The sequence below is a fragment of the Cottoperca gobio genome, chromosome 17, assembly GCF_900634415.1.
Source record: "Cottoperca gobio chromosome 17, fCotGob3.1, whole genome shotgun sequence".
In the NCBI taxonomy this organism is placed as follows: Eukaryota; Metazoa; Chordata; class Actinopteri; order Perciformes; family Bovichtidae; genus Cottoperca; species Cottoperca gobio.
Genome location: NC_041371.1, coordinates 16,588,820 through 16,612,490, shown reverse-complemented (window position 1 = coordinate 16,612,490; position 23,671 = coordinate 16,588,820). Strand labels below are relative to the sequence as shown.

The following is a 23,671-nucleotide window of genomic DNA, read 5'->3' as shown; positions in this document are numbered from 1 at the left end:
TATATAAAAATTATATTCACTATACTGGATGGAAGTAACATTGAAAAGTCTTAGTTATATCCCTCTGTGTTAAGAATGAATGAGGAATTCGATCGTTGATTTTCTTGATATATTGTATTTATAATGAAGCATATGTCATATTGTATCTATATGAATTGTTAATCAAGATGGCAAGAGAAAAGAAGTGACTTTAGAAGAGAGAACAAAGGGCACCCACGAGGCAGGGCTCACAGAATGGTTTGATGAGTATGAGAAAGATGTGCATCAGCTACTATTTACAGTCACCATTTAAACCCAGTTGAACACCTTAGTTCTTAAAAAGGTACACGAATGCTGTTGTTCAGAGACTTTTAAGTCGGTGGTGGAAGACAATGACACAAACAGTTTGTGTAACAAGCATGTCTCGTAGTGTCCCAAGATCCGCGTGGGGGAAGACTTCCCAGCATGCACTGAGGAAACAGATTTATGGACATAAATCTAATTTTTTGTGTGTTACTGCATTGTTAATTCCGTCAAAGAGGTTATGTTTTTTCGGTTAGGTTTTGATTTTCATGAAACATTGTGGAAGAGTGGAGCATTGGCTAAAGAAGAACTCATTACATTTTGGAGCGAATCTGCATCACAGGGCTGCTTATTATTATTTTTAACCTATGGAAACTGCCTTGGCAGAGGTCTGCGCTGTCCGAGTGCCCTCCTGGTTAGTTATTGTGTTCCACCATTCCTTGTTGTTATGCAATTTATTATTAAGAGTAACGCAGTTAGATCATGAGTGATTTCAGAACAATTGGCACATTGAAAGTCTGGGTTTAAGAGTGGATTGGCAATCAATCCCAGAGTTAGTGGTGATAACCCTGAATGTATTTTGTCCCGACCCCAGCACATATTACTGTGTCAAGAGTCAAATAGTCAAGAATACTTCATTTGAACAATTTTGTATTTAATCCATAAGTATTGATATAATGATAGGAGATGATATTTGTTTCTTTTACAATGAAAACATCGCAAACAGTCACATGTGCAGATGCCATGTGACTGATCAGACTCAACATAACTGGGTTAAGACATTTTTTTATTTTAGTAATTAAAAATATACATAGTGAATCTGTGAGTTCTTACCCACAAAACATCTGGATGTTGTACAGTGTTGGGTCATCCTCTAGAGGAGCCAGCTGCTGGAGACACAGCTGCTCACATCCTCCATTGAAACCATCCGAGCAGTCGATGCCGATGTGGTGGTCGTAGCACCCGGTCCCATCCTTCATAGGACTCAACCCTGGAGGGCACTGTGGGAAGAATAAGTGTTTTTAAATGACTGATGTTAGCAATTATACTACATTCTGAAATTTCTGTTCCCATTAGGACAGCATGTGTGAGCACTGAGCTTAGTCTGCAAAGCTGATGTAAAATTCTAATTGTATCAGCCTAAATAACAGCACAGGGCTGCAACTGAAGGAGCAATGGTGCAGGCTTTTATCACTGTTCAAACAAAGTGCACAAGAAGATTACTTCAAAAGGTTTACTACATTAATTAGTGAATTATCTAATAAGCCGATAAAGAGAATATTAATAAACAATAAATATGATAATCCATTAATCATTTAAGTCACGTATCAAGCAAGCAAGTCTGCATTAAAATGATTTTTAAAATATATTTATTATTGTACTGTAATTGTAAAGCTAATAGTATGCGATCTAGTTAGCGGAAGATGGACTCATATTAGGGAATATATAACACATATTTTGTTGTATTAGGACATGTGCAAGAATAGATAGAAGCCAGCACACACCCCCATGAGTAATGGTCACCTATTACAAGACAATAGTGGACACTTGTAGGATACGCAAGGAGCACCATCGTGGAGAGGAATCCAATGTCCACATCAAACGAAAGTTGGCGGCTACAATACCCACAAGACTTGCAGGTGGACAAAGCCTTGCATAATAATTATTGGAGCGTCAAAACTTGTAATCAGGGAAAGAAGTTCACAAGGGGCAGCAACCTCCACACGTCACATTTGCAACACGCAGTGCAAAGCTACTTACGTAAACTTGACATGTATAAACTTGACATGTGCTGTATAAGTCATGTATCATGTATAGCAGCGCTGTTAGGGCGTACTTAGGACGTAAGTAAGCTAGGTGAACTAAGTACAGATGAGACTGATGGGAAATACATTCATTTAGCAGGTATTGGCTAATAAAAATGTGTTATTAATTTGATAATAGATTAAAAAGGTCCAACATAAGTTAGTATCATTTGTGCTGTTGGGATAATGAATGCCAATTTCCATGGCAATCCATCTAAAATTTGTCGAGATGTGTCAATTTATCCTTTGTAGAGATAAAGGTCTCTACAAAATCCCATGGTAACCTATGCAAGTAAATTAGTATTGACCAACATGGTGGACTGACCATTGACCAACCTTGCCATACCTACAGCCATAAAACAAACAAGGTAAAAAAGAAGAAAAATCATGCAGTCTACGAGACAAAAATGGGCAGATAAGTATCAGAAAAGATCAACGTTATTACTGTTCCATGCATTGCGGTATCTTTGTCTTAATGCAGGAATAGTTCACTGCTACTGCCCCAGCTGAACTCATTACACATTCACCCACAGCAAGTACATTCTTGACTGCAAAATCAATACCCAGTTCTCACAAAGGAAGTTTTAACATTGTATCATGTATATGTTAGAAGGAAGATAGACTTTGCATAGCACTGCCACTTGATTATTTACTGTGGCACAGGGAATGAAAAGAACAGTGATGAAATGGAAGACAACCAGTGTCAACTATAATGAAACCCTTTAAACTGATGGAGATGAGGCAATACTAAAGGTTTGAATTTCAATTTCCATACAATCCAGAGAGGATTGTCTTCGTATTTAATGAGTAAAATTAAATGCTTTAGTTTGGAAATGTGTCAAACAGCAATGAGTGCCATAGATTAACTTCAAGAAATTAAGAGAAAAAGAATACATCCCAACATTCTTACAGAGCCATGGATAACTTCTTAATTTAAAGTCACTCTGTGCTGGAGTGACTTTACAAAAGAGCTGTGGGACCTGACTTCACCCCAGTTCCCCCCTTCTACAGTTTTGTTCAGTATTTCACAGGCAATTTCTTTCAGAGACCTGTCAGGTCAAATTCACATTATGTTTTCTGTCAGCTATTACTTCAAAGGAAACTTTGATGGAGTGCATTTTAACAAGGCAACACGCCGTCAGAACAGTGACTAGGCAGCTGGTTTCCTCTAAGCTCTGAGGGCAAATCAGCAACTGCTTATTATATTATTTAGGCCTACTGTATTCTTCAGAGGGTCTAGGTAGCTCATCTGGCTGGTAAAGCTTGCATGCCTGTTGAGGATTCCAGTATAATGTTGTTGTGCAGTATATGTTCCTTTCTGTTGGTGTTAGTCTAGTGCAGTGGTTCCCAAACGGTGTGCCGCGGCACACTGGTGTTCCGTGAGACAAATCCCGGTGTGCCGTTGGATTTTGAAACAATCCTCCGTTGGGAGAGGGGGGGCGCAGCGCAGGGAAGCACTGTACTTTATCGGTACTTTGTCCTACACACTTATTTCACAATATAGAAACAATAGGTCTTATATGCTTTGGCCTAAATATAAATAAAAACTGTCAAATCGAACCTGTTTTAGCCATTTGCGCATGGTGGGAAATATTAGAGTGTGACATATCAAAGCTAGTGTGAAGGAGAATAGCTTCTTACAAGGACTAGGCTAAATAAATGTTCACAGAGTGATAACAGTGATACGATGTGTTAGAGAGGGGATTTTGCCCGGATATGAACTCAGGTGTGCCTTGAGATTGTGGCTTGGTGTTTGGTGTGCCTTGGCCACAGACAGTTTGGGAACCACTGGTCTAGTGAATGCTATTCAAAAATGTAAAATACAAATATGTTTTCAGTGGCCTTTTATCTCTGCATTTTAGAATTTAACTTTGTGTGATCATAACTCGCTCGCTATTTATCCTTGATCATTCATATATATGGCATGGCACAGAAGTAGCACTTGCTTGAGTTGATTTGTATCAGTTGCTCCATTTATGAGTGCACGGTTATTTTGTAGGATATAAATGTATTGTGACCGTACCTTTACTCTGATGACACAATCATGCTGAAGCCATGACAGCTTGCAGTAAATAGTAAACCCTAACCCTAATATTTCCTTTACATACATGTCTCAGACTGAACCAGTGTTTCCCCTACCATTGTCTTGGATGGGTGCTTTTTTTTAAATTCACAACTCACTTTTCACATTGATAGGTGCTCTTTTATTAAATAAACTCAACGCTTATGTTATTGATCTAATTTATGTGCACGTTTCAGTTTGTACTGTCTACTTTGCGCAGTTCACATTCTCTCCTTCGCTCCGTTATGCGAAGGGCGGGGCTTCGCAGCTGACTAACACACTTGTACGCACACACCTACAGAGCGGAGGAAAGGTGAGCACCCTCCCAAAGCAGTAACCCTAGGGGAAACACTGGAAGCCAATACTCCATTTGTTTGACTGCATCAGGATTAGCTGAACATTACTCTTCAAGGTGAGTACAAAGAGTTTGCTAAACTCTGAATCTGATCCAGGGGTGGAAATCACTCATACTAATACAATTAATGTCCATCCTACACCTATATAAGATCTCCAACCCTTTTACAGTTAGAACTACTCAAAAAGTGTGAAATCTGTTGAGGATAGGTATTACTTTTTCTCCATCCATAACAGATGGCGCTGCATTTTCAATTTCCTCTCCTCGTATACTTTATAGGTTACATGAAGCTCATCAGTGATCTCCCAGAGGTCAAAAGTAATTGTGATAGCCTAAGTCTTTTAACTTTATAGATGGAGGAGAAAGGAACTCTGGAGGGCTATAAGATATCGATGATAGACCTGACAAAGTCAAGGGTGACGTATGGAATCCTTGACACTAATGCTACTGTAGCTAGTGAGCTCGATCAGCCATTGCAGTGTGCATGCGTTTCCTCATTTCAGGGAAATGCAGAGCAGGTTGAATTATATAGACCTTAGTAGAAACAATGGTCAAAAGGCTTATGTTTGGCAACAAGAAAGCAGTCCTACAAACAAAAGACAGGCACCAGATAGCAGGTTATCTTGGTAGGAAAGTCCGAAAAGCTATCGCAAGGAATCAGTCTGGCAGGGCACTAGGGCTAGAGAGCGGGAAATATATGCCTAAGGGGAGTAAATGAGGAGCAGGTGTGTACGGGTGGGTGTGGTGATCAGGTGACTGGGAAAGGCGGGAACACAGTAAGGATATCTGGTGGAGATATGGATAATGGCAGGTTCTGGTAAGTTCAAAGAAAATGCACGGCCAAAAGGAAAACATTGGTATTGAAGCTAAAGTGAACCGAAGGGAGACATGGCAGGGTCCCGATGACGTTGCTAGTCGGTTGATATCAGGGTGGATACACTGATCCTGACAAAACTAGAACAAAGTCAATCTTGCATAACAGGACTTAATTTGTGGTTTGGGGATACAAAATACTACTTATTTTATCGATTGTTGAGTTTTTGGCAGCTTGACGAACAGTATGTACATGGTGTCACATGACTTAGTAGGGCCTATCCCCATACTGTCTCTGTCATACCTTCACATTGGCTTCAGAGGGTTGTGAATTCTTACTTTGTAACAGTTGGTAAAACTTCTGAACTGCATAACAGTTATTTATGTATTTCTGCACAACAAGTAAAATGCACGACTTCTTCGTCAGTCATTTAAAGTTTAAAGTATACTGTTGTTCAATTATTGTATTCCACTTACACAAATCAATGTGATAAAAGTGCTGGGAGATGATTGGTCTAATGTATAACTGCTTTGATGTATCTACTTTAGAAAGTAAAGACCTCTGGACCAGTTATATATTTGGAGGTATAAGTGCAGAATGTTGAATGATTGGTCCATGTTCTTGCTCCCTTGGTAAACTGATATTGATTTTGTCCCTCTGTGAGAGACCATTGTGACAAATGATGTATTACCCGTAATGCAAAGAGCACACAAGGCATTGAATTTTCTAACACTTCTGTGGCACGGAGTCTTTAAATCACCGGCACTCACACTGTAGATATGTGGTGCAGACTGAGAGGAATTTGTATTGACGGGTCGCTGCAGTCTAGCTTGCCAACAACAGATAGCTCTAGATATTGACTGCCATAATAGGCTTCCGACATGCTGGAATAGTGATAACTGTGGGCCTTTTCCAGCTGTCCGTAGGATGATAATCATTAAGAATATGCGCCTGCCAGGGTCTTTGTCTGTGGATTGTTATCACTTGAAATTTCCACAAATCTGGTGTATAATCTTCGGTAAATCATTGATAATCCTCTGTATAAAACCACTCCCCAAGTGAACAGTCCCCAAATCCCTCAACATATATCTGATTAAAACCTTCTCCTGGTTGTTTTATTTGTAATGAGGCTGTGGTGGAATACTTAGCATGACTGACATAATGAGGAAATAATCAAGATCATCATAAAAATCATGAAAGCCATTGGTGCAGAAATTGAGCATCGGTGCTTTCTAAAATTCAGCAGAAAAAAACTGAACTTGGCCTTGAGGACATCATAAATTGTGGCACATATGGGATTCTTTTCAAACTGACAAACCTCTGTATTGTTTTCTGCTGAAGGTCAAAGTGTAGTTATATAGCACATTTCAAAAGGCTTTGAATGATCGCTATAGAGACTAGCAGACACTAGCAGAGACCTTCATACCTCTCAGTTGTTTACTTTCAACCTTTCAATCTCAGGTCAGGCATTCACATTATAAAGCCTTTTGAGCAACTGACAATTTTCCCAAAGGCAAGCTGGTGTAGCCACTTTTCACAACTGAATCAGGTACATAGATACCCTGTAATTTGTTGAGGCTTGCTACAGTTTTGGTCGACCCAAAGGTCAGAAAGACGGGTTAAGGAAATGATCAACATGTATCCCTTACTAGATAATTGATCGCTATGTCCTAGTTAATCTTATCAGAATCTGTAGTGAAAAGCGCGAGTGTGGCATTTACAGTGTATAAATGCATTTTTCATTTGCACAGGACACTAGATAATGACCATCCACTGACACTAGCAAAAGGGTTTCTGAAGGCAAAGTAATCACAATTGTTCCTAGACCATTTCATAACTGGACAGTGAGTGAGAGTACTGTCTGCTCTGCTGTAGAAGAAGCTAGTAGTACAAAGCCTGCACTGGAAAACCCCTTGAACCACCATGCCTTTTAATCCTGTTTCTTAATGGAGATAAATTCCTGCAGTGCTTTTGAGGCTTAAGGGAATCAGTACTGTGCCATTGCCAAACAGCAATAAATCCCTGTGGGAGCATTTGGATAAGCTATGCACTTTTCAAATTTGTCGGATAGGCAGATCAGGTGCAGAAAAACAATGACTGGCAATGCAAGGTAATGCATTCACTGGGAAAGTATTGATCATTCTTCAAAGGGTCCCGGTCAAGAAATTATAAAAGTTCTTGATTTGTTAAACTGTGTTATGGAAAATACCACTTAAATTTACATGATTTAATAAAAAATGTATGAGTGTGTTTCACCTACTGTGCAGCTACTTTAGAAACAATGATAATAATAATAATAATAATAATAATGATAATGATTTGCAATGTGAAGATACTCATGGATAGTCTGCAGTGGTTTTGAGAGTGGCAGGTAAACAAAATAAATAAAAAAAATGTTCAACATATTCAACTTGTATTGTAACATTTATACTGTACATGCATGGCATTTTAAATTATTTCAAATGACTTCTCTTGTTTGTGTATTGTATATGTGCAGCATAAAGGTCATATCAAAAGTAGTTTCAGGGTTTCAGCTGTAAAGCAGAGCTTCATTATGTTTGTATGTCTGTGCCTGTGCTAAGTCTGGCCTCACCAGAGATATTACAGCATTGCTTATTTGTTCAACTACATACAGCAACAACATAAATCATTATTGGTCCCCGCACACCACAGCACTCCATTAACATCAATACCCAAACAGTTGAAAAGGTTGACAGTTTTAAATACCTTGGAGTAACACCGGACAATAAACTTAGTTTCATCCAACACACCACCGATATCTCCACAAGGAGCCAACAAAGATTATCCGTCATCTGTAAACTTCCCCCCCCCTCTTCTCCTACGACTGTACCAGAGCATGTAGCAGCCCATCCTCATGTACTGCTCCTCCTGCCTTTTCAATATGCTCACTGTCATCACCCGGCCCAAAGTCACACGTATCGCCAACACCGCTGCCAGGATAATTGGACTCCCTACACCCAACCTCACAGTGCTAAACAACAGGGCCATCTCACGCATCGCAACCACAATAGAACAGGACATTACACACCCACTCAATCAGTACCTCGCCCCACTGCCATCCCGGCGCAGCTACAGAACTCTAAAATGTAAAAGGGCTCGCTTTGGTAAAAGCCTGATCCCCGCAGCCATCGCTGCCTTAAATAACAGGCCGCGCTGAGTGTGTGTGTGTGTACCTGTATACCTATCATGTGTGGTGCTATCGGTTTGTCTTCTGTGTTATTCATTGTATACATATTGTATGTATACTGTGTACATGTACAGTGCCGTGGAAATGAATTTCCCTCTGGGGACAATACATCTAATCCAATCAATTTAAGTTTACGTGGACCTCGTTGTTAAGCCTACGAATACTTTAAGCAAACTCGCCCGCAATGTGACGTACAACCACGTCTAAAGGCATAAAGCAATGAATGGCTACATACTGATGAGAGCTTCCTCCTCCTGCTCGCCCCATCGCTCTAAAAGTATTTTGCGCTTCTTTGTAGTTACGGCATACTGAATGGTACATATGGGGATACTACAGCACATATTTTCAGACAGTCTCTTTGAAGGCATTTATGGTGTTCAATTAGGTTCTACATGGGAAAAGTGACGAAAGAACGTGTGAGGAAGGAGGTTTCAGATGCCGTAAGATGATCTGACAAGCACTTTGATGCAAACAGAGGCCTTCACACCACCACCGAACCTCTTAAGAAGGGTGTATGCCTCAAACAAACTAGTTTGTACGTGTACTCTCCAACCATGTTAGAAGGCAAACAGTGTTTGTAGCTTCACTAGATTGGACAGTGTTTCTTGGAAGACATATGTTGTGGGAACTGGGGATGCACGGTCAATGTGTCTGACTTAGACATTTCCTGTCAAAATTGGTGTCTTTTAACAACAACCAGTGTTTCCGTAACCAATTATTTTAACTTGCCTAAATGTAATCTTACCTTAACCATACCTTTGGCAATATTTACATTTTTTTTATGATTTTTAGCTTGGATTATCTTTTGGCTTGATTGTTTGTTTGTCTATCAACAGGATTAAGAAAAAACCTAATGGCCCGATTTTTATAAAACTTGGTTGAAGGAAAGTTCACTAGGAAAGTTCACGTAAGCGGCCCCTAAAGTCAGAACAACTCGGAAGCATCCATCAACGTGTTGCTTAAACGCTCTGAGCAATGAAATTAATCAAATCTGCGTCCATGTTGTTTCCATCCTATGACTTAAAGCTCATGAACACACCAAAGTTGGATAAGAGACTTCCCAATTTGGGAAATTGGACCTTCCCGGGAGCATGTAAATGCATCATTAGCTTTGGCGGAGGTCTGCGTTCTCCGAGTGTCATTCTAGTCTGTAATGGTTTTGGATGGAATTGATAAACAATGTGGTCCTGCTGATAGGGGTGTCAGATCAGAAAACGCTCGTATCAGTCATTATGAAAGGCAAATAAAAATGACTATGTTAGTCATTAGTAATTTAGTTTGGAGGACTTTTATGTAGCAAGATTGAACATTGCAATGTGAAGATTTATAATCACAAAGACACTCTATGTGGGGGATATGGTTTTGATCACGCCTGTTTTAATTCATGTCAAATACTGGACAACAAGAATAAGAAAGGCTTTGTTTTAGGCATTACCTACTTATTGCAGGATAATTGTTGTTTTCAAAAAAGCTGTATTTTACACCAGAGACACTGCAGAGAAACCTTTCTATTCTGAAGAGGTCTGAGAAATCAAATTCTGTGGCCAAAAAACATTATTCCAACATTCCCATTCTTTTCATGTTACCTAATAGAGAAAGTTGTCTTAAGAGAGTTTTTCGCAGGCCAGTGTGATGAGAAAAGCAGTGCGTGTCAAAGGTCAGCTTATCCCAGAGCACTCGGCTTCTGGTCTTCTGTGAATGTTTTGGTGAGTAAGCTCAGCGCAGAAAGGCTTGGACATTAAGTAACCCCTCTCGCCTCTTCCACAGCAAAGTGCAAATAAAAACAACAGGGAGGGTTTTTGAGGTCAAATGGACCCGCTGCAACTGAAGACCCTTCTTAAAGAGAAAGATCTCCTTCTCTGACCCAAGTTCCTTTCATTTACTTGAACGCTGGAGCGGATAGTGTCAGATTTAGTGATACTGAACACTACACTTTCTGTGTAAAACTTTAGTAATGTACAAATCTGAGCTGAACTGAAGTCCACTGCTACCCATAAAGTATTTAAAAAAGTGAAAGTTATGATTGAACTTTGAGGAGTTTTGAGATTTTTACATTTCAGACAAGGTTCCCTGGAAAGTAGTAGTAAAAACTTTCTTTGCTAACTGATAAAAACATTGTTACTATGAGCAAAATTCATTACAAAAGGACGCTACATACTACTTTTAAAGAGACAAGCATTATTTATACTGTGTCAAAAGTGAATTCTGAAGTCTGAGTTTAAGTTTGAAGTTCCATGAACTAATGAGATGGTGTAGCTTTTTTTGTCGTTTCTAGACAGTCTTTGGTCTATGAGGAACTAGACTATTAAACAGGACTATCTGTGGTTACAGAGTTCAACACAGTACAGGGACTGCTACATTAGACACAAACCATCACACTGGTGTGCACTGACAAACAAGTCAGTAAATTAATCCCACAGCTGCTTACGGGTATATCTAGGCAACAACTGTAAATATTCTAGCTTTTTGATCATGTGAATGTTTTAAAACACTCTCAATCATGTTCACTTTTGGCTCCACAGTTTTACAGTTCAGTACATGAATGACTTAAAGACATTTGCGCAGACAATCTCCACTGTGGAATTTTATTATAGTTCATTTAAAGTTGTGTAAATACATTTTACTACAGAAAAGATGTGTTGAATGAAATAATACCTCTGGGTAAATTGCTATTTTCTACATTTATATACATTTCTGCACATTATGAGGACATTTCAAGAATAACGGAAGTATAACCAAACATTTTGCAATGCCAGGCCATGTATACTGCTGTATTATTAATGTGCCAACCCTTCTTAAAAATATGCTTTCCTTAGGGGACCTTATATGATTAATAATGTTACGGATGTCTTTACTACAACAAACACTGTATTTCACTGCCTTATCTTTGATGCTTTTCAAGTCTAGCGTCTTTTGAGAAAAATATTAACTGTAAATAAAACATAGATTAATTAGATTATAATTTTTTTAGTTGAACATTTACACAGGAGCTCAATGAGCTTTTTTCAGCCCAGATTAATGCAGAAAACAGCCTCCAGCAATGACAGAGGACAGGTACGGTAGGTTTTCAGAGTCTGAAAACAGTGTGGGCCTTTCCTGCCCTTGCATTGGCTATGCAGCTCGGTAAATATCCATGCTCTCATTCTATAATCAGTGGGACAGACAACAATAAATAACTCTCCAATGTCTCAAGAACAAAAACATAAACATGTCTCTTTTAATATCACGCAGTGTCTTTGTCTCTTCCTCAACCTTCCCCCAACCACTGTGTTGCCTGACTGACAAACACAAGGGGCGAAACATAGGCCAGAAATGTCACAATGCTGTTCCTAAAGTCGAATTGCTGTAAATAAATGGTAATAAATGAAGGTGGTGCAGATGAGCATTTTGACATTCCTACCACCTCCTCTCTTCTCTCATCTGGATTTGACCAGCTGGACAATCGGAACAGGAAAACAGGATTTTTATGAACTAAAACTGTGAATGTGGGCGATAAAAAAACAGGATTTAAAAAAATAAAGAGGACATGTTCCTGCCATCTCCAGTAGACTTTACACCCTTGGTAGTACATATACATAAGTGACATGTTTAATGTCTTTAATAGTATGAACTGAAAACAGAATATATGTGTTGATCCTAATGTACAGTATGTCTGTACCCATTACCCATTACAGTTACCCTCATACTCTCTGTCGCTTCATCTTGTGTTTCTCTTCTTTTTAACTAACTTGTTATATTAAATGAAAACTACTTTGTGAATACAGCATAAAAAATTAATTGTATTCAACAATTTCCCAATAAGTATGAACCCCTACAGTGCGTGATCTTCAGCGCATGCTTTTATCAACCCTTTGAGTGTGAACACACGCTCACATAAATCCAATGACCCGAGGAGAGAAAACATCAGTAGTGACAATGTAATGTGCTCCTATTCCTCTTTAGGGCCTAGGTCTAGCTGTATCTCTGCCAGGTATCGACTCCGCTCAACACTGCTTAGTGTCCCAAAATGTGATCCCAGTCAAGATTGTTTTTTGCTGCCTAAGGGGAAGTATGCCAATACAAAGTGGCGAGAAGAAGTGCTTTAGCTTGCAGCATATAGTAAGGTCCAGAATTATTATTAAAAAAAGGCTCCTGCTGTAGTGTTGTATGTCATGTGTACTTCAGATTCTGTAATGTGTCGGACTAACATCATGCCGATGGTCAATGTGGGCTTTGATGAAAGTTGACATGATCTAGTTTCAACTGGCTCTGCCGGGTGTACCGAGTGGTAGAAATAAACACTTATCGTTTGTTTGATGGGTAAGGCTCATTGTTTTTGTTTTCTACAGATTTCTTTCACTGAAGAGCACCAACAAGTACCTCTTCTTCGTGGTACTCTGTGTTATGGTTTGATACAACACAAACTACTCCAACATGTACGAAACAGCACTAATGATCTACACTGCTTGTTGTTATATATCAAACGCTACAAACACTGTACAAGCTGTTTGGATGGCGCCCAGCAATCTCGTCCTTCCATCCCAGTGGCAATCTGCTTTGTTAACAACATTCTTGTTTTGGACCATTTTGCAGAGGAGAAAAGTGACAAGACAAAGCTAATTAATCCAACAATCATCCCGTGATTATTATGCTCTCACTTCCACAGGCGCCGCACGCTGCCTCTCCCCAGGAGTGCAATACATCAGCGAGATGGAACGGGTCGGTCAGTGCAGACCGCCAGCATCAGTCCACAGAAAGATATTAAGCGCAGACGGGACAGCTACTGGCAGCGTGGACTCAGACAAGGTGTTAATTGATTAGGGTGGAATCAGAGCGCTGGGGCCCAGCCAGTTTACCGCCTTGATTAGACTGATGAGAAGCTCATTTATAAGCTCGACAGTCACGCGATAATTACTAAAACACACAGTAATGTATGCAAACGACAGCTGGGAGCGGCGCCGTGTGGTGATGGACAGGACTGGGGTGTGTGTGTATGTGTGGGTGCAGATCAATGACTTGCAATGATGCTCAGAGGTGGTTGTTAGACAAACAGCACAGTAATGAGACATCTCATTCAAACGGAATACCAATCAATTTAGGAACTGTGATAAGCTTTTCTTAAAGGATAAAAAGGTCATAATCAATTATATCAGCAAATATTCCATAAGTATGGCCATCTTTCGAAAATTTGGCTGCAGCCACACAAACCGCGTCGCACTCCTTAAAACTCACCTGCTTCTCCCAATCAACATCTCCTTTGTGATTGTTAAGTGTGTACATCCAGTGCCAGATCTACATAAATAAAAGGGCAAATGTGTGCTGCCAATTTCATTCAATTTTTGCTCACTGTCTGTGTGTAATTACCGCCTGATTCACTAAGGCAGCAGCAGCAGCTGCGTCTCGGACCGACTTCTAGGTACAATCAGCAAATGAAGGAGAGTTTGGAAGACGACAGTCGGGGGCTGGGATGAGATCACAGAGATTATAAAAGATGGTACGTAGAAATACTTAGGAAGGAATGGGATTTCAGTTCCTGACTGACAGACTGTCTAATGCTCAGTACATTTCAATACGGCCTAAACGTATAGGCTTATTTATACCATTAGTGGAATAGGAGTCATTAACCAGAAAATACAGAAAATGAGGAACAAAAACAGAAAATTTAAAAAAGCATAAGATGAAAAAAAGAAAATACATTTTTAAAACAAACCGAGAGAGAAGGAGGTGCAGTGGGACATAGCAGCCCAGCATACACTCAGAGTGCAGCAGGTGAAGATGGGATGTCTTTGATTGGTGTCTCTTTAGAATACCGAGGTAAAGGCAGCCAAATGCAACTGATGTCTTATCAAAAGAATGCAATTACTAGCCTGTTCATGCAGTTCGTAAACATGAAGTATAATGAGCCGTTGAGCAGAATACCAACTCCCTGCCCCCTCTGTTTGCTGGTATCCCTGCGCACTTTATATAACCAGATTTGATTTCTGTTGGTTTGTTTTGATAACCTTCTTTCAAGGAGAACTTCACCCACAAAATGATAATTTGATTATCAATTACTCATGTCGTGTTACCTTGAATTCTTAAAGAAAACTTTATTTTCCTTGCATGCCTCAACGGTGAACGAAGAATCCATTAACGGAGAAAAGTATTCATTAATTGTAAGTATATAACAGCGAAACTATATCAAAACATATCCAAGCAAATGCAATTTCGATTAAACAGTGTTGTAAGTTTTAAGTAAAAACACATGTGTTTGGGATGTGGTGAGCGTACGACTGGATAAATGAGACTTGGATTAAACTGCACGAGTTGTGAGAGTTTTTTTAAACTGATGTTTTGCTGTTAAATGCTGTCGTTACCCCCATTTACTTCAATTCATCAAGACTTTTCTCCGCTTTTTGATTATTCGTTCACCACGGCATGAGAGAAAAACAAGGTTTTCGAGATGTATGATTGATATACAAAAGGATATTTTGTGGGTGAAGTATTTCTTTAAATTCTGGCTTTCTAATTAATTTCATGTCCCCAGATACAGTATTTTGTGGTGCATAAAGTATATGCATGTTTTTCTTTTGCAGAGGCAGAAAATATTATGCAAAACTGATCTTAAAAAGTGCACACATTATACCTCACCCAATATTTGCAATATCATCCATTAATATCTGTATACGTAGTATTAAGTAAGAGCATCTTGCTGACTTGCAAATTGCGCTTCAGATAACAGGACTATTGGCAGACTGGTGAGACTGTTTGATATTCAAATCTAGATAGAAAAGTTATTTTAAAACAAGTTCATCCATTTTTTGTTAATTTCTAACATTTGCCTGATTCTGTTATGGCTATAGATCAGTGTGAGTGCATGTGTTGAACACCCAGCATGGCTTGTTGTGCTTATATACTGTGAATAGAATTAAATTCTGGGATTATTGGGATGAAATTCTAGTTTCTTTTGTGGTTAAGAGTGGAGCTTAGTGAATGTTTACATATGATGGGAAAACAGAAACATTAAAAGATAAGTACAGACACTTTGTTCTCTTTTCACAAATGGAAAAAATATCAGAGCATTCTCCGACATTCTCAAAGGGATGGAAATATAACATGACTATAAATAATTAATAAAATACAAAAGAAAAGTCTCATAAAACCTCAAAGGGCTGACAAGAAATCTCTTCAGTGTTTTGTTTTTTTTGGATCCATATTAGACTCATTTCAGGGAGAAGATATTCAATTTTGTTTTTCTTCCTGATGCTTTTGGGCAATGGTTTGCTACAAACTGCAACATAAAGAAGCCACCCATTAGATGCTGGTGAATACAAGCTCTTGTTCAAAAGCATCCAGTAGTTATGTGTAAAGGACAAATATCACAAAAAATATATTTTTCTCCTCCTTTCCCAGAGAGCGGGGTGATAAAGAATGTGTTAACTAAGTAACACATAATCAAATGCGACTTCAAAGCCCATCTCAAGTCATCTTTTGTTATGGAACGGGAAATTGGATTGATATTTTGGTCTTCGACTGGTGCACTATTGTTGCAACTCAGCGGACTTCTTTCATACTGTGTATGAAGCAATTTTTAGATAGTGGACAGTATTCACAGGGACCAATTTATACCTACTAACAAGTTACACTTACAAGTGAGATGTTTGTGATAGAACAGCCGGTGATTGGCCGGCGCTCTCGGAAAAGCAGTAATGCATTCGTTTTTGACATTTACAAGCCCACAGGAAATAAACAAGGTGGTTTACTGAGCATTTGTTTTGGGATAAACAGCACAGCTAAGCATTCAAAAAAAAAAGCTCAGGAGCTTAATTGCATTCGCTAAGTACCAACAGTTGATATTCAAGACACTTCTTTGTACCAAAGCTGTTCTGGATTCTACTTGAAGTAGAAACAGAATGACAAAAACACAAAATGAGTCTTCAAAGAGACAATCTGGTGGGGGCTGAATGTCACTGTTGACAGTTATGAAGCACTTTAATACACGCTCAAGTGTGGCTTAAGGGATGCTATAGGATGGATTGCCATGACATTTGGTACCAACGCCCACAGTCACCAGAGAATGAACGCTAATTACTTTGGTGGTCACCTGACTTTCATATCGCGGCATCATCAGGTCAACATTGCAATTGGTCCTATACTTTGTTTTATGAACAAACGCCAACAAAACTAATGACGTTTAAATTAGCCCCAGCTAGATTTTTAGTTTAGTTGTAATTAAGCAAAGCTAGCATGCTAACAGATACAAAATTAAGATGGTAAACATGGCAACATTACCTTCTAAAAATTTTAATTGTTAACACTGGTATTGTGAGCATGTTGCCATGCAGTTGTTAGCATTTAGCTGAAACTACTGACCATCAAATCAGGGAGAAAGTCCGAACTCTGCATCAAAACTGGGCTATCAGTACAACTGTTGTAAAGAAAATATAGTCCAAAGAACAACAATTCTAACTTTTTTAAACAACAGATGTAACTCTAGATGTAAAAAATGAATATATAATATAGCATGCTTTCTTTTCCCAACCTATTCCCTCCAAAATGTATCATGACCAGTTTAATGTAAAAATGTAAGATATATCCGTCAACACAGGTTGAATAACTACAGTAATCATCTTATGAGTTTTGGAAATGTAAAACTAACTAAGTTAAGTTAACTGAACTTGATAAAACCAGTTAAATATACTTATGATAGTAATTTGAACCCACAACTGATCAGTCACTTTGCACTGTTGTGCAATCATCACTGCCACGTGCAATATTCACTTTTTATAAACTACTCAACCACTTTGTACTCATATTATAATTATTAAAAACAATTATTATCATGTGCTCGCCACTTTACTTCATATGTTCTTTTGCTGTAACAATGTACATTTCCCCGTTGTGGGACTAATAAAGGATTTCTGACTCTGAAGCACCATCAGTCAAGCTGTAGTTTATCAAGAGCATCTATGAGACACTTAAAATTAATTGTAAGTCACATCTATAATCTTTTATGAAGGTTGATTTAGTGTATCAGAAAGCATAACTGTGTGTTTATGAGTGTAGTCATAAAGCTTTATAAATGCATTATAATTAGCTATGAATGCCGTCATAATGCACTACATATTTACATATAAAGTGTTTCCGTTCATTCTTTTAACTCAAAAGGCTTCAAGTCGGGAAATATTTGAAATGCACATATTTACATTGAGTTAATGGGATAAGATAAGTTGTTTTCCACTTAACCCTCTCGTTCTCCTCAAATGTACTTTACACCCTGTATGCTCTGGGGTCATTTTGACCACAGCAGTTTAAACTTCAAGAAAATGATCATAATCAAAATGTTTACCAAAATGTATGTTTCAGGTGCTTTAGGTTTCTTTGTTGACTACCTAAATAACCATTTGAATTAAAAATGACCCCCGCCCACCCCATTATACATCCAGAATTCCTATTATGTGATATATATATATCACCATACAATCTCTGATTGCCATAACATTTTATAGAAATAGTGGTTTGCTGTTGTTAAAGGATCTATATTATTTCTAAGCACAATGTTGCCATTTAAGAAAAACAATTTATATTACCAAGGACAGTTACATTTATTCTGTTTGCCCTGACCTGAATATATGGCTTGCTGTTGCTTCTCCTTTTGATTTGTACACTCCTGCCAAAATGAGAAACCTAATGTGGGTGAGCAAGTGAGTCCCATCCAACTCCTCCCAACTGTCCCCATACACACGCCTCCCTTCTAAATTTGTCATTTCAAGTATATCCTTTCTCTATTGATGGTGTTACGAAGAGCTCGAATGCTGACTTTATGTCTCGGTCATGGCTGACAGCGTATCTTGTGGGGCCTGGAATTGTCTTCATCACATTAGCAGCACCATTTTTTCTACGTCCCTTTCACGTTCAAAAAACTGACACAACTGTGATGCGTGATGATGTTTTACAGTGTATTTAACACTCATTTGTAGCCTCTAGTCAGAAAATTACTTATTAAAGTCAGATGATGATGAAAGAGCAAAGCAGTAAACACTAATTGTGCTTCATGTGTTTTACATTTACTTCGTGCTAGTGTTAACCATAACACCTACATAAATAATTTCTTGGAAAAACATGCATACGCTCTAATCTAGAAATGACACATTTTCCCATTAAAAGCATCTCGCAAGCTGTTTCACTGTCCTTAAGGAGCATTATAGGAGATCGGATGAAGCGTACTTATTGCATAAATAGCATCTCCCTTGCCCACCTGAAGGGCTCAACTCAAGTGCATCAAAGTACTTGAAAATAAATTAAATTGTTAGGAGGGCTGGTGTATGAGAGCTTAACAATAGAAAGGGGGGATTTAGGAGAAGCAAAACACTAGCAGACGGCGCTGAGATTCTGCAAATAATAACGATATTGCTGGAGTCCCCGACAGATGGAGAAGAAAACAAACCTGGCTGCAACATTTCCTGGTTGCTAAGCACCACCTGGATGTAATGAATGTGTTGCTGGCCTGAGAGGCATATAAGACAGGAGGCGAAGTCAAACTGTCTACTCAGACACATTTCAGAGTGCAGGTCTGCTGCTTGTCCTTGATATGGGTCATCTTGGCCTGCAGATATGCTCATGAATATTTATGCAGATGGACTTAAAAACTGATGGCCAAAACAGAAGAGACCTTCAACAGTAGGTGTTGTACCACAAGTGAAGAGACTCTATAAGTGGAAATGAAAGGATCTGTGGAAACTGTGCCGTATACTTTAGACACCTTTGAATCTGGTTTGTATAGAAATCTAAGGAAGAGGTCACGTTCTGCTGCTGTAGCTAATGTATGGCAGCTTCCAGCTAGAGTTCTATAAAAGAAAGATGACTCACCACGCATCCGGTGGAGTCCAGCTTTCGGTCGGATATGCAGCGGAAGTTGCGGCTGCAGCCCCCGTTGTCTTTGGTGCAGTCTCTGACGGGCCCAAACGAGTCCAGGAGGACCTCCAGAGAGTCGAAGGATGAACTGATCATCAACTCCTCTCTGTCCAAGAAGAAATGAGGGAGAAAAAGAGGATACTTGTTTATTCGTGTGCACCGGTGCTTGTGTTGTTGCTACGCAGGACTGATTTGAGTGGGTAGATGAGCGACTGTAAGCTGGCTGGTGTGGTCAGAGGTGTTACACCTATAACATCAGTGTCCTCTCCCATTTTCACCAATCAGGATGTTTGGACTATAAAAGAGCCCAGTCAGTCTATCTTCAGTCTGGTTCCGGGACATGCTCCGGTTTATCTCTGTTCTTTGAAGAATAAACTCCATTGCATCGGACTCTGATCGTCTCCGGGGAATTCTTTTGAACCTGCTAAGACTCCAATGGCTACTCAACTGTACTGAAGTGAAGGTGTTGGTGAGGAGGTGCAGCCTCTTGTTCTGGCCCAGACGTGGACCTCTTTCCTCAGACACTAGCACTACTGTTTTCAGATGAGGGTTAGTTCACACAGCAGTGCGTGGTCAGTACATCCCCAAGCATCTCCTATTTTACTGTTATTTTCTGCTCTAACTTAAACTGTTAGTTTTACTTCAGTCAGTCTCTGAGAGGATTTGTTTTGTACAGTCGTATGGACTGTGTTTGTGGTGTTATCTGTATGTATATACTGTATGTCTGCAACTCTGACCAAGTAAATCTCTTTTTAAACAGTTTTTGTACAATGTATTCGATGTAATTCATAGTATATGGCAGCAACTGAATTAAAAAGCCCCATCGCCACTTATTGAGATCTAATACCTTGATCCTGCTTTAATGAGATCCAGATATTAGTAAAGAAAGAAACTGTAGAAAGGGTTTGAAAAAAATAATTAGATTTTCTTGAGCACAACTCTTCCTTTACACCACACATGGTGTTCGTTATAACTCATATCACCTTCAAACAAGCTAATGATTCTGAGGGAAATTCAGTATTCAATTAGTTATGCCTCACTGTCAGCAATATATCATTTGCTTTCAATAAAATTGATTAAGATATTCCATTTCTTTAGATCATGTTTCATGTATCTGGGGGAAAAAAGAGGAACTGTCAAAGCGCCGCCTCAACATTCTGCTTTGAATGACATTATGTGACACGCTGCTCTCTATTTCACTTGATGAAGACATATCTATTTTCATGAATTACAAATACCTGCATGTTTAATTCATTCTGTGTAATCATTAGAAGAAAAGCTATGCCTTTTCCATGGCACAATTGCTATGCAAAGTATCGGAGCAGTCCCTTTGCGGTTCCGTGATTTTTGTATTCCCGTAAATCTTTTGCAAGGTCAATAAGCAGATCATCTAACAAAAGGACAACGGTAGAATTGTTTGGGATAGGTGGAGAGGAGAAACAAAGCAGAGAGGACCTCAGCGTATTCCTACAGAATCTGAATCACGGAGTTATTTCTGAGGACTAATAGTGCTGCTGATGATAAACAAGAACGCGTGTAATTGCATTGCCATGAACCTTGTCTTGGTAAATCAAATGATGACCTCTCAGACGCTCACATTCTCCCCCTCCCACACAACTCTCCGTACTTCCCTGCTTTCCCCGTGAGAAAAGACAGTGAGTTTCCTCCCTTTTCACAGTCAACTTGACGTTATCTTACAAACCAATTTTTCTTTTATAATTGCCCATTGCTTTGTTGTCATTTATTCAGAGGGGACCTATTGAACAGAGCCTCGGCAGATGATGAAACTCGCAGCAAGAGTGAATGCTAAATTATTTGGTAACTGCAATTACAGTCAAGACGCATCCAACGATTGTGTACAACACAATATAACAATAAAAATCCCACCCAACAACAAAAAAAGCCACGTTTGGCGACTCTTCTGTGAAACTACTACAACATTAATTACATCTGAAAATTAGGAAGTGCTGGAAGATTGGTCATGATACTGGCCATTTGCTTTCCTTAGAGCCGTACTTATATACTGTATATTAGGTTTGTCCTAAGTGTGGCGCTAAAGAAAACATCAAAATAGTTTATTTCTTTTCGAGCATGAATGGGCTAAGCACATTTCATTGTAATCTGCCAATCTTGTGGACGAAAGCGACATTTGGTTTAAGGGTGGCACATGAGAAAATAATATTTAGTGTCTAAAATGTGAGCGGTACATTCTCATGGGAGCATGTTTTTCTTGTGTAAAAGGTGAAACACTTTTCTTGATGGTGCCTCTCATAAAATGTTCAAGGAGTTAAGAAAAATATTTGGATTCAGAAGCAGGAGATGTTCATCACGTCCGACAGTAAACATAAAACATTTTGGGGGGGGGGCGTTTTATGACTTTGTTAGAGGATAACCAGTATAGACAAAATAGAAAATGAGGCGAGAGAGAGAGAGAGATGGAAACTTTGGACATAAACCTTGGAAATTGCAGTTCATGGTCAGACTATCCATCTTAAGCTGCTTTCACATGATCAGCAGTGAAACTGCTCTGCGCTGGCTGTGCAGTTGTTTTCCTATGGAGAATTTTCCACTGAGCGCTGCGCTCAAAGTTCAAATGATTTCAACTTTGTCTTCGCTCGCGGTGAGCGCAGAGAACATTTCCTATCATGTGAAGGCGCGTCACTATATTTATTGTGTATTGGGGTTGTGAGCAATGCAAAAGTACATCTGAGTGGGCAGCAACACTGAAAAGAACCAGACTCCTGTAGACACTGACGGAGGACTGAAGACGCTACACATATAGACTGTTCCAGATGCCAAGTGCTTAATGTCAGGTGTAAACAGGGTCAAAAGGTCAGGAAGTAACCAAAATAAATAGGAAACGTCCCACGGCCTAATCACAATATCAAAACAGCATCATTATGCAAAATGTGAAGAAAGGGTTGCTTAGTAAATGTGTGTAATATAGTCAATGCTTGAGTTACCCTGATTTCATGTGTTTTTTATGTTATAAAAACCTAAATCCTTAATGTTAATGTCGTGTTTCTCTGTAAATGTGCCAGGCTGAACACCCATGCGCCGTCCTCTTTGTTTACTTTACTTTTCTTATTTTCTTTTTACAACTCTGTGCTTTCACCGGTAACCCCGTGTTTAACGTCACATTCCTATGAATTGTGGGTAATTCCCTCAGGCAAAGTCTGAGGGAAAGTGAGCACAAATGCCTCAAAAGGGCTCAATTGTTTTTTTTGTCAAAACAGCTTCATTCAGCAAATATTAATGTTTCTGTGTACATTTAATATGCCAGGCTGAACATTTGTGCTGTCTGTTTTGTCTCTGGTGCATAAAGGTTTCATATGTCAGCCAGAGAGCCCTCAAGCAGTTGACGGTTGAGGGAAAGCTCTAAACTCTCACGGACGTTGCTTTGAGTATCTAAAATGTTGATGTCACATACTTCTGTGCAGCAAACAGGATGTAGCAATTTGAATTGGAAAATAATGACAGACGGTGTGTTGTTTGGCCACTGTCGATCTAATCTGATCAGACCACATCCACACGGCCTGATGAAGCTGATAAGTGCATTTTTTTTTAGGGTAAAAGTCTCATTATAAACTAATCATTGGCTGTGGCGTTGCATCCACATGTACTTATCTAATTAAAATGACAGACAATTAGCTTCTCAATCAGTGTACATGACCTAACTTATGCTACATTCAGTATCAGTGTATCCAATTGCATTATCAAATCATCTGAATTAACTAACTCATATTACTTTTTTTTACTGCCTTGAAAGGAATTATATCCACCCAACAGAAAAGTTCTATATGTTTGACACAAGTTTAACACATTAGGTTTAAAACAGAAAGAAAATAAATGAAACGTATAATTTTGACAACCTATGCATAGGGAACCCTTAAAATGAATGGGCACTTAGCAACTGCAATATATTTAACGTTTTGTCCGAGACAGCTGTCTGCAGCTGAAAATGGCACTCAGCCTCAATTATGGGCAACAGTAACATGAATGGCAAACAATGAGAAGGTTAGAAGTTAGCGTCCAAACATGCTGCATAAAGAACCATTCAATCAGCCCATTTGCCATTGAGAAGTACCACCAAAGGTTTAAACGCCTTGTTATACACCGAACTGAACCCTAACTAATGCAAGGAAATTGCAGAGAGAAGTGGAAATTAGTATCAACAAGGAACAGAAGAAATGCTGATTTACTGCAAAAGTATTTCTAAAGATTACTGCTTTGATGTGTTTGATACAAAGATTATAGGAGGTGTTTTTTTCCA

The 23,671-nt window shown here is 39.0% G+C and overlaps 1 protein-coding gene across 1 annotated transcript in view; it reads right to left on the bottom strand.

Annotated features, from left to right (window-relative positions):
- Nucleotides 1-23,671, bottom strand: part of astn1 (astrotactin 1) — a 345,150-nt gene that overhangs the window by 183,761 nt on the left and 137,718 nt on the right. The window contains 2 exon segments of the mRNA XM_029453477.1: nt 1,117-1,283; nt 19,354-19,504. Of these exon segments, the coding sequence (XP_029309337.1) occupies nt 1,117-1,283; nt 19,354-19,504 (318 nt within the window).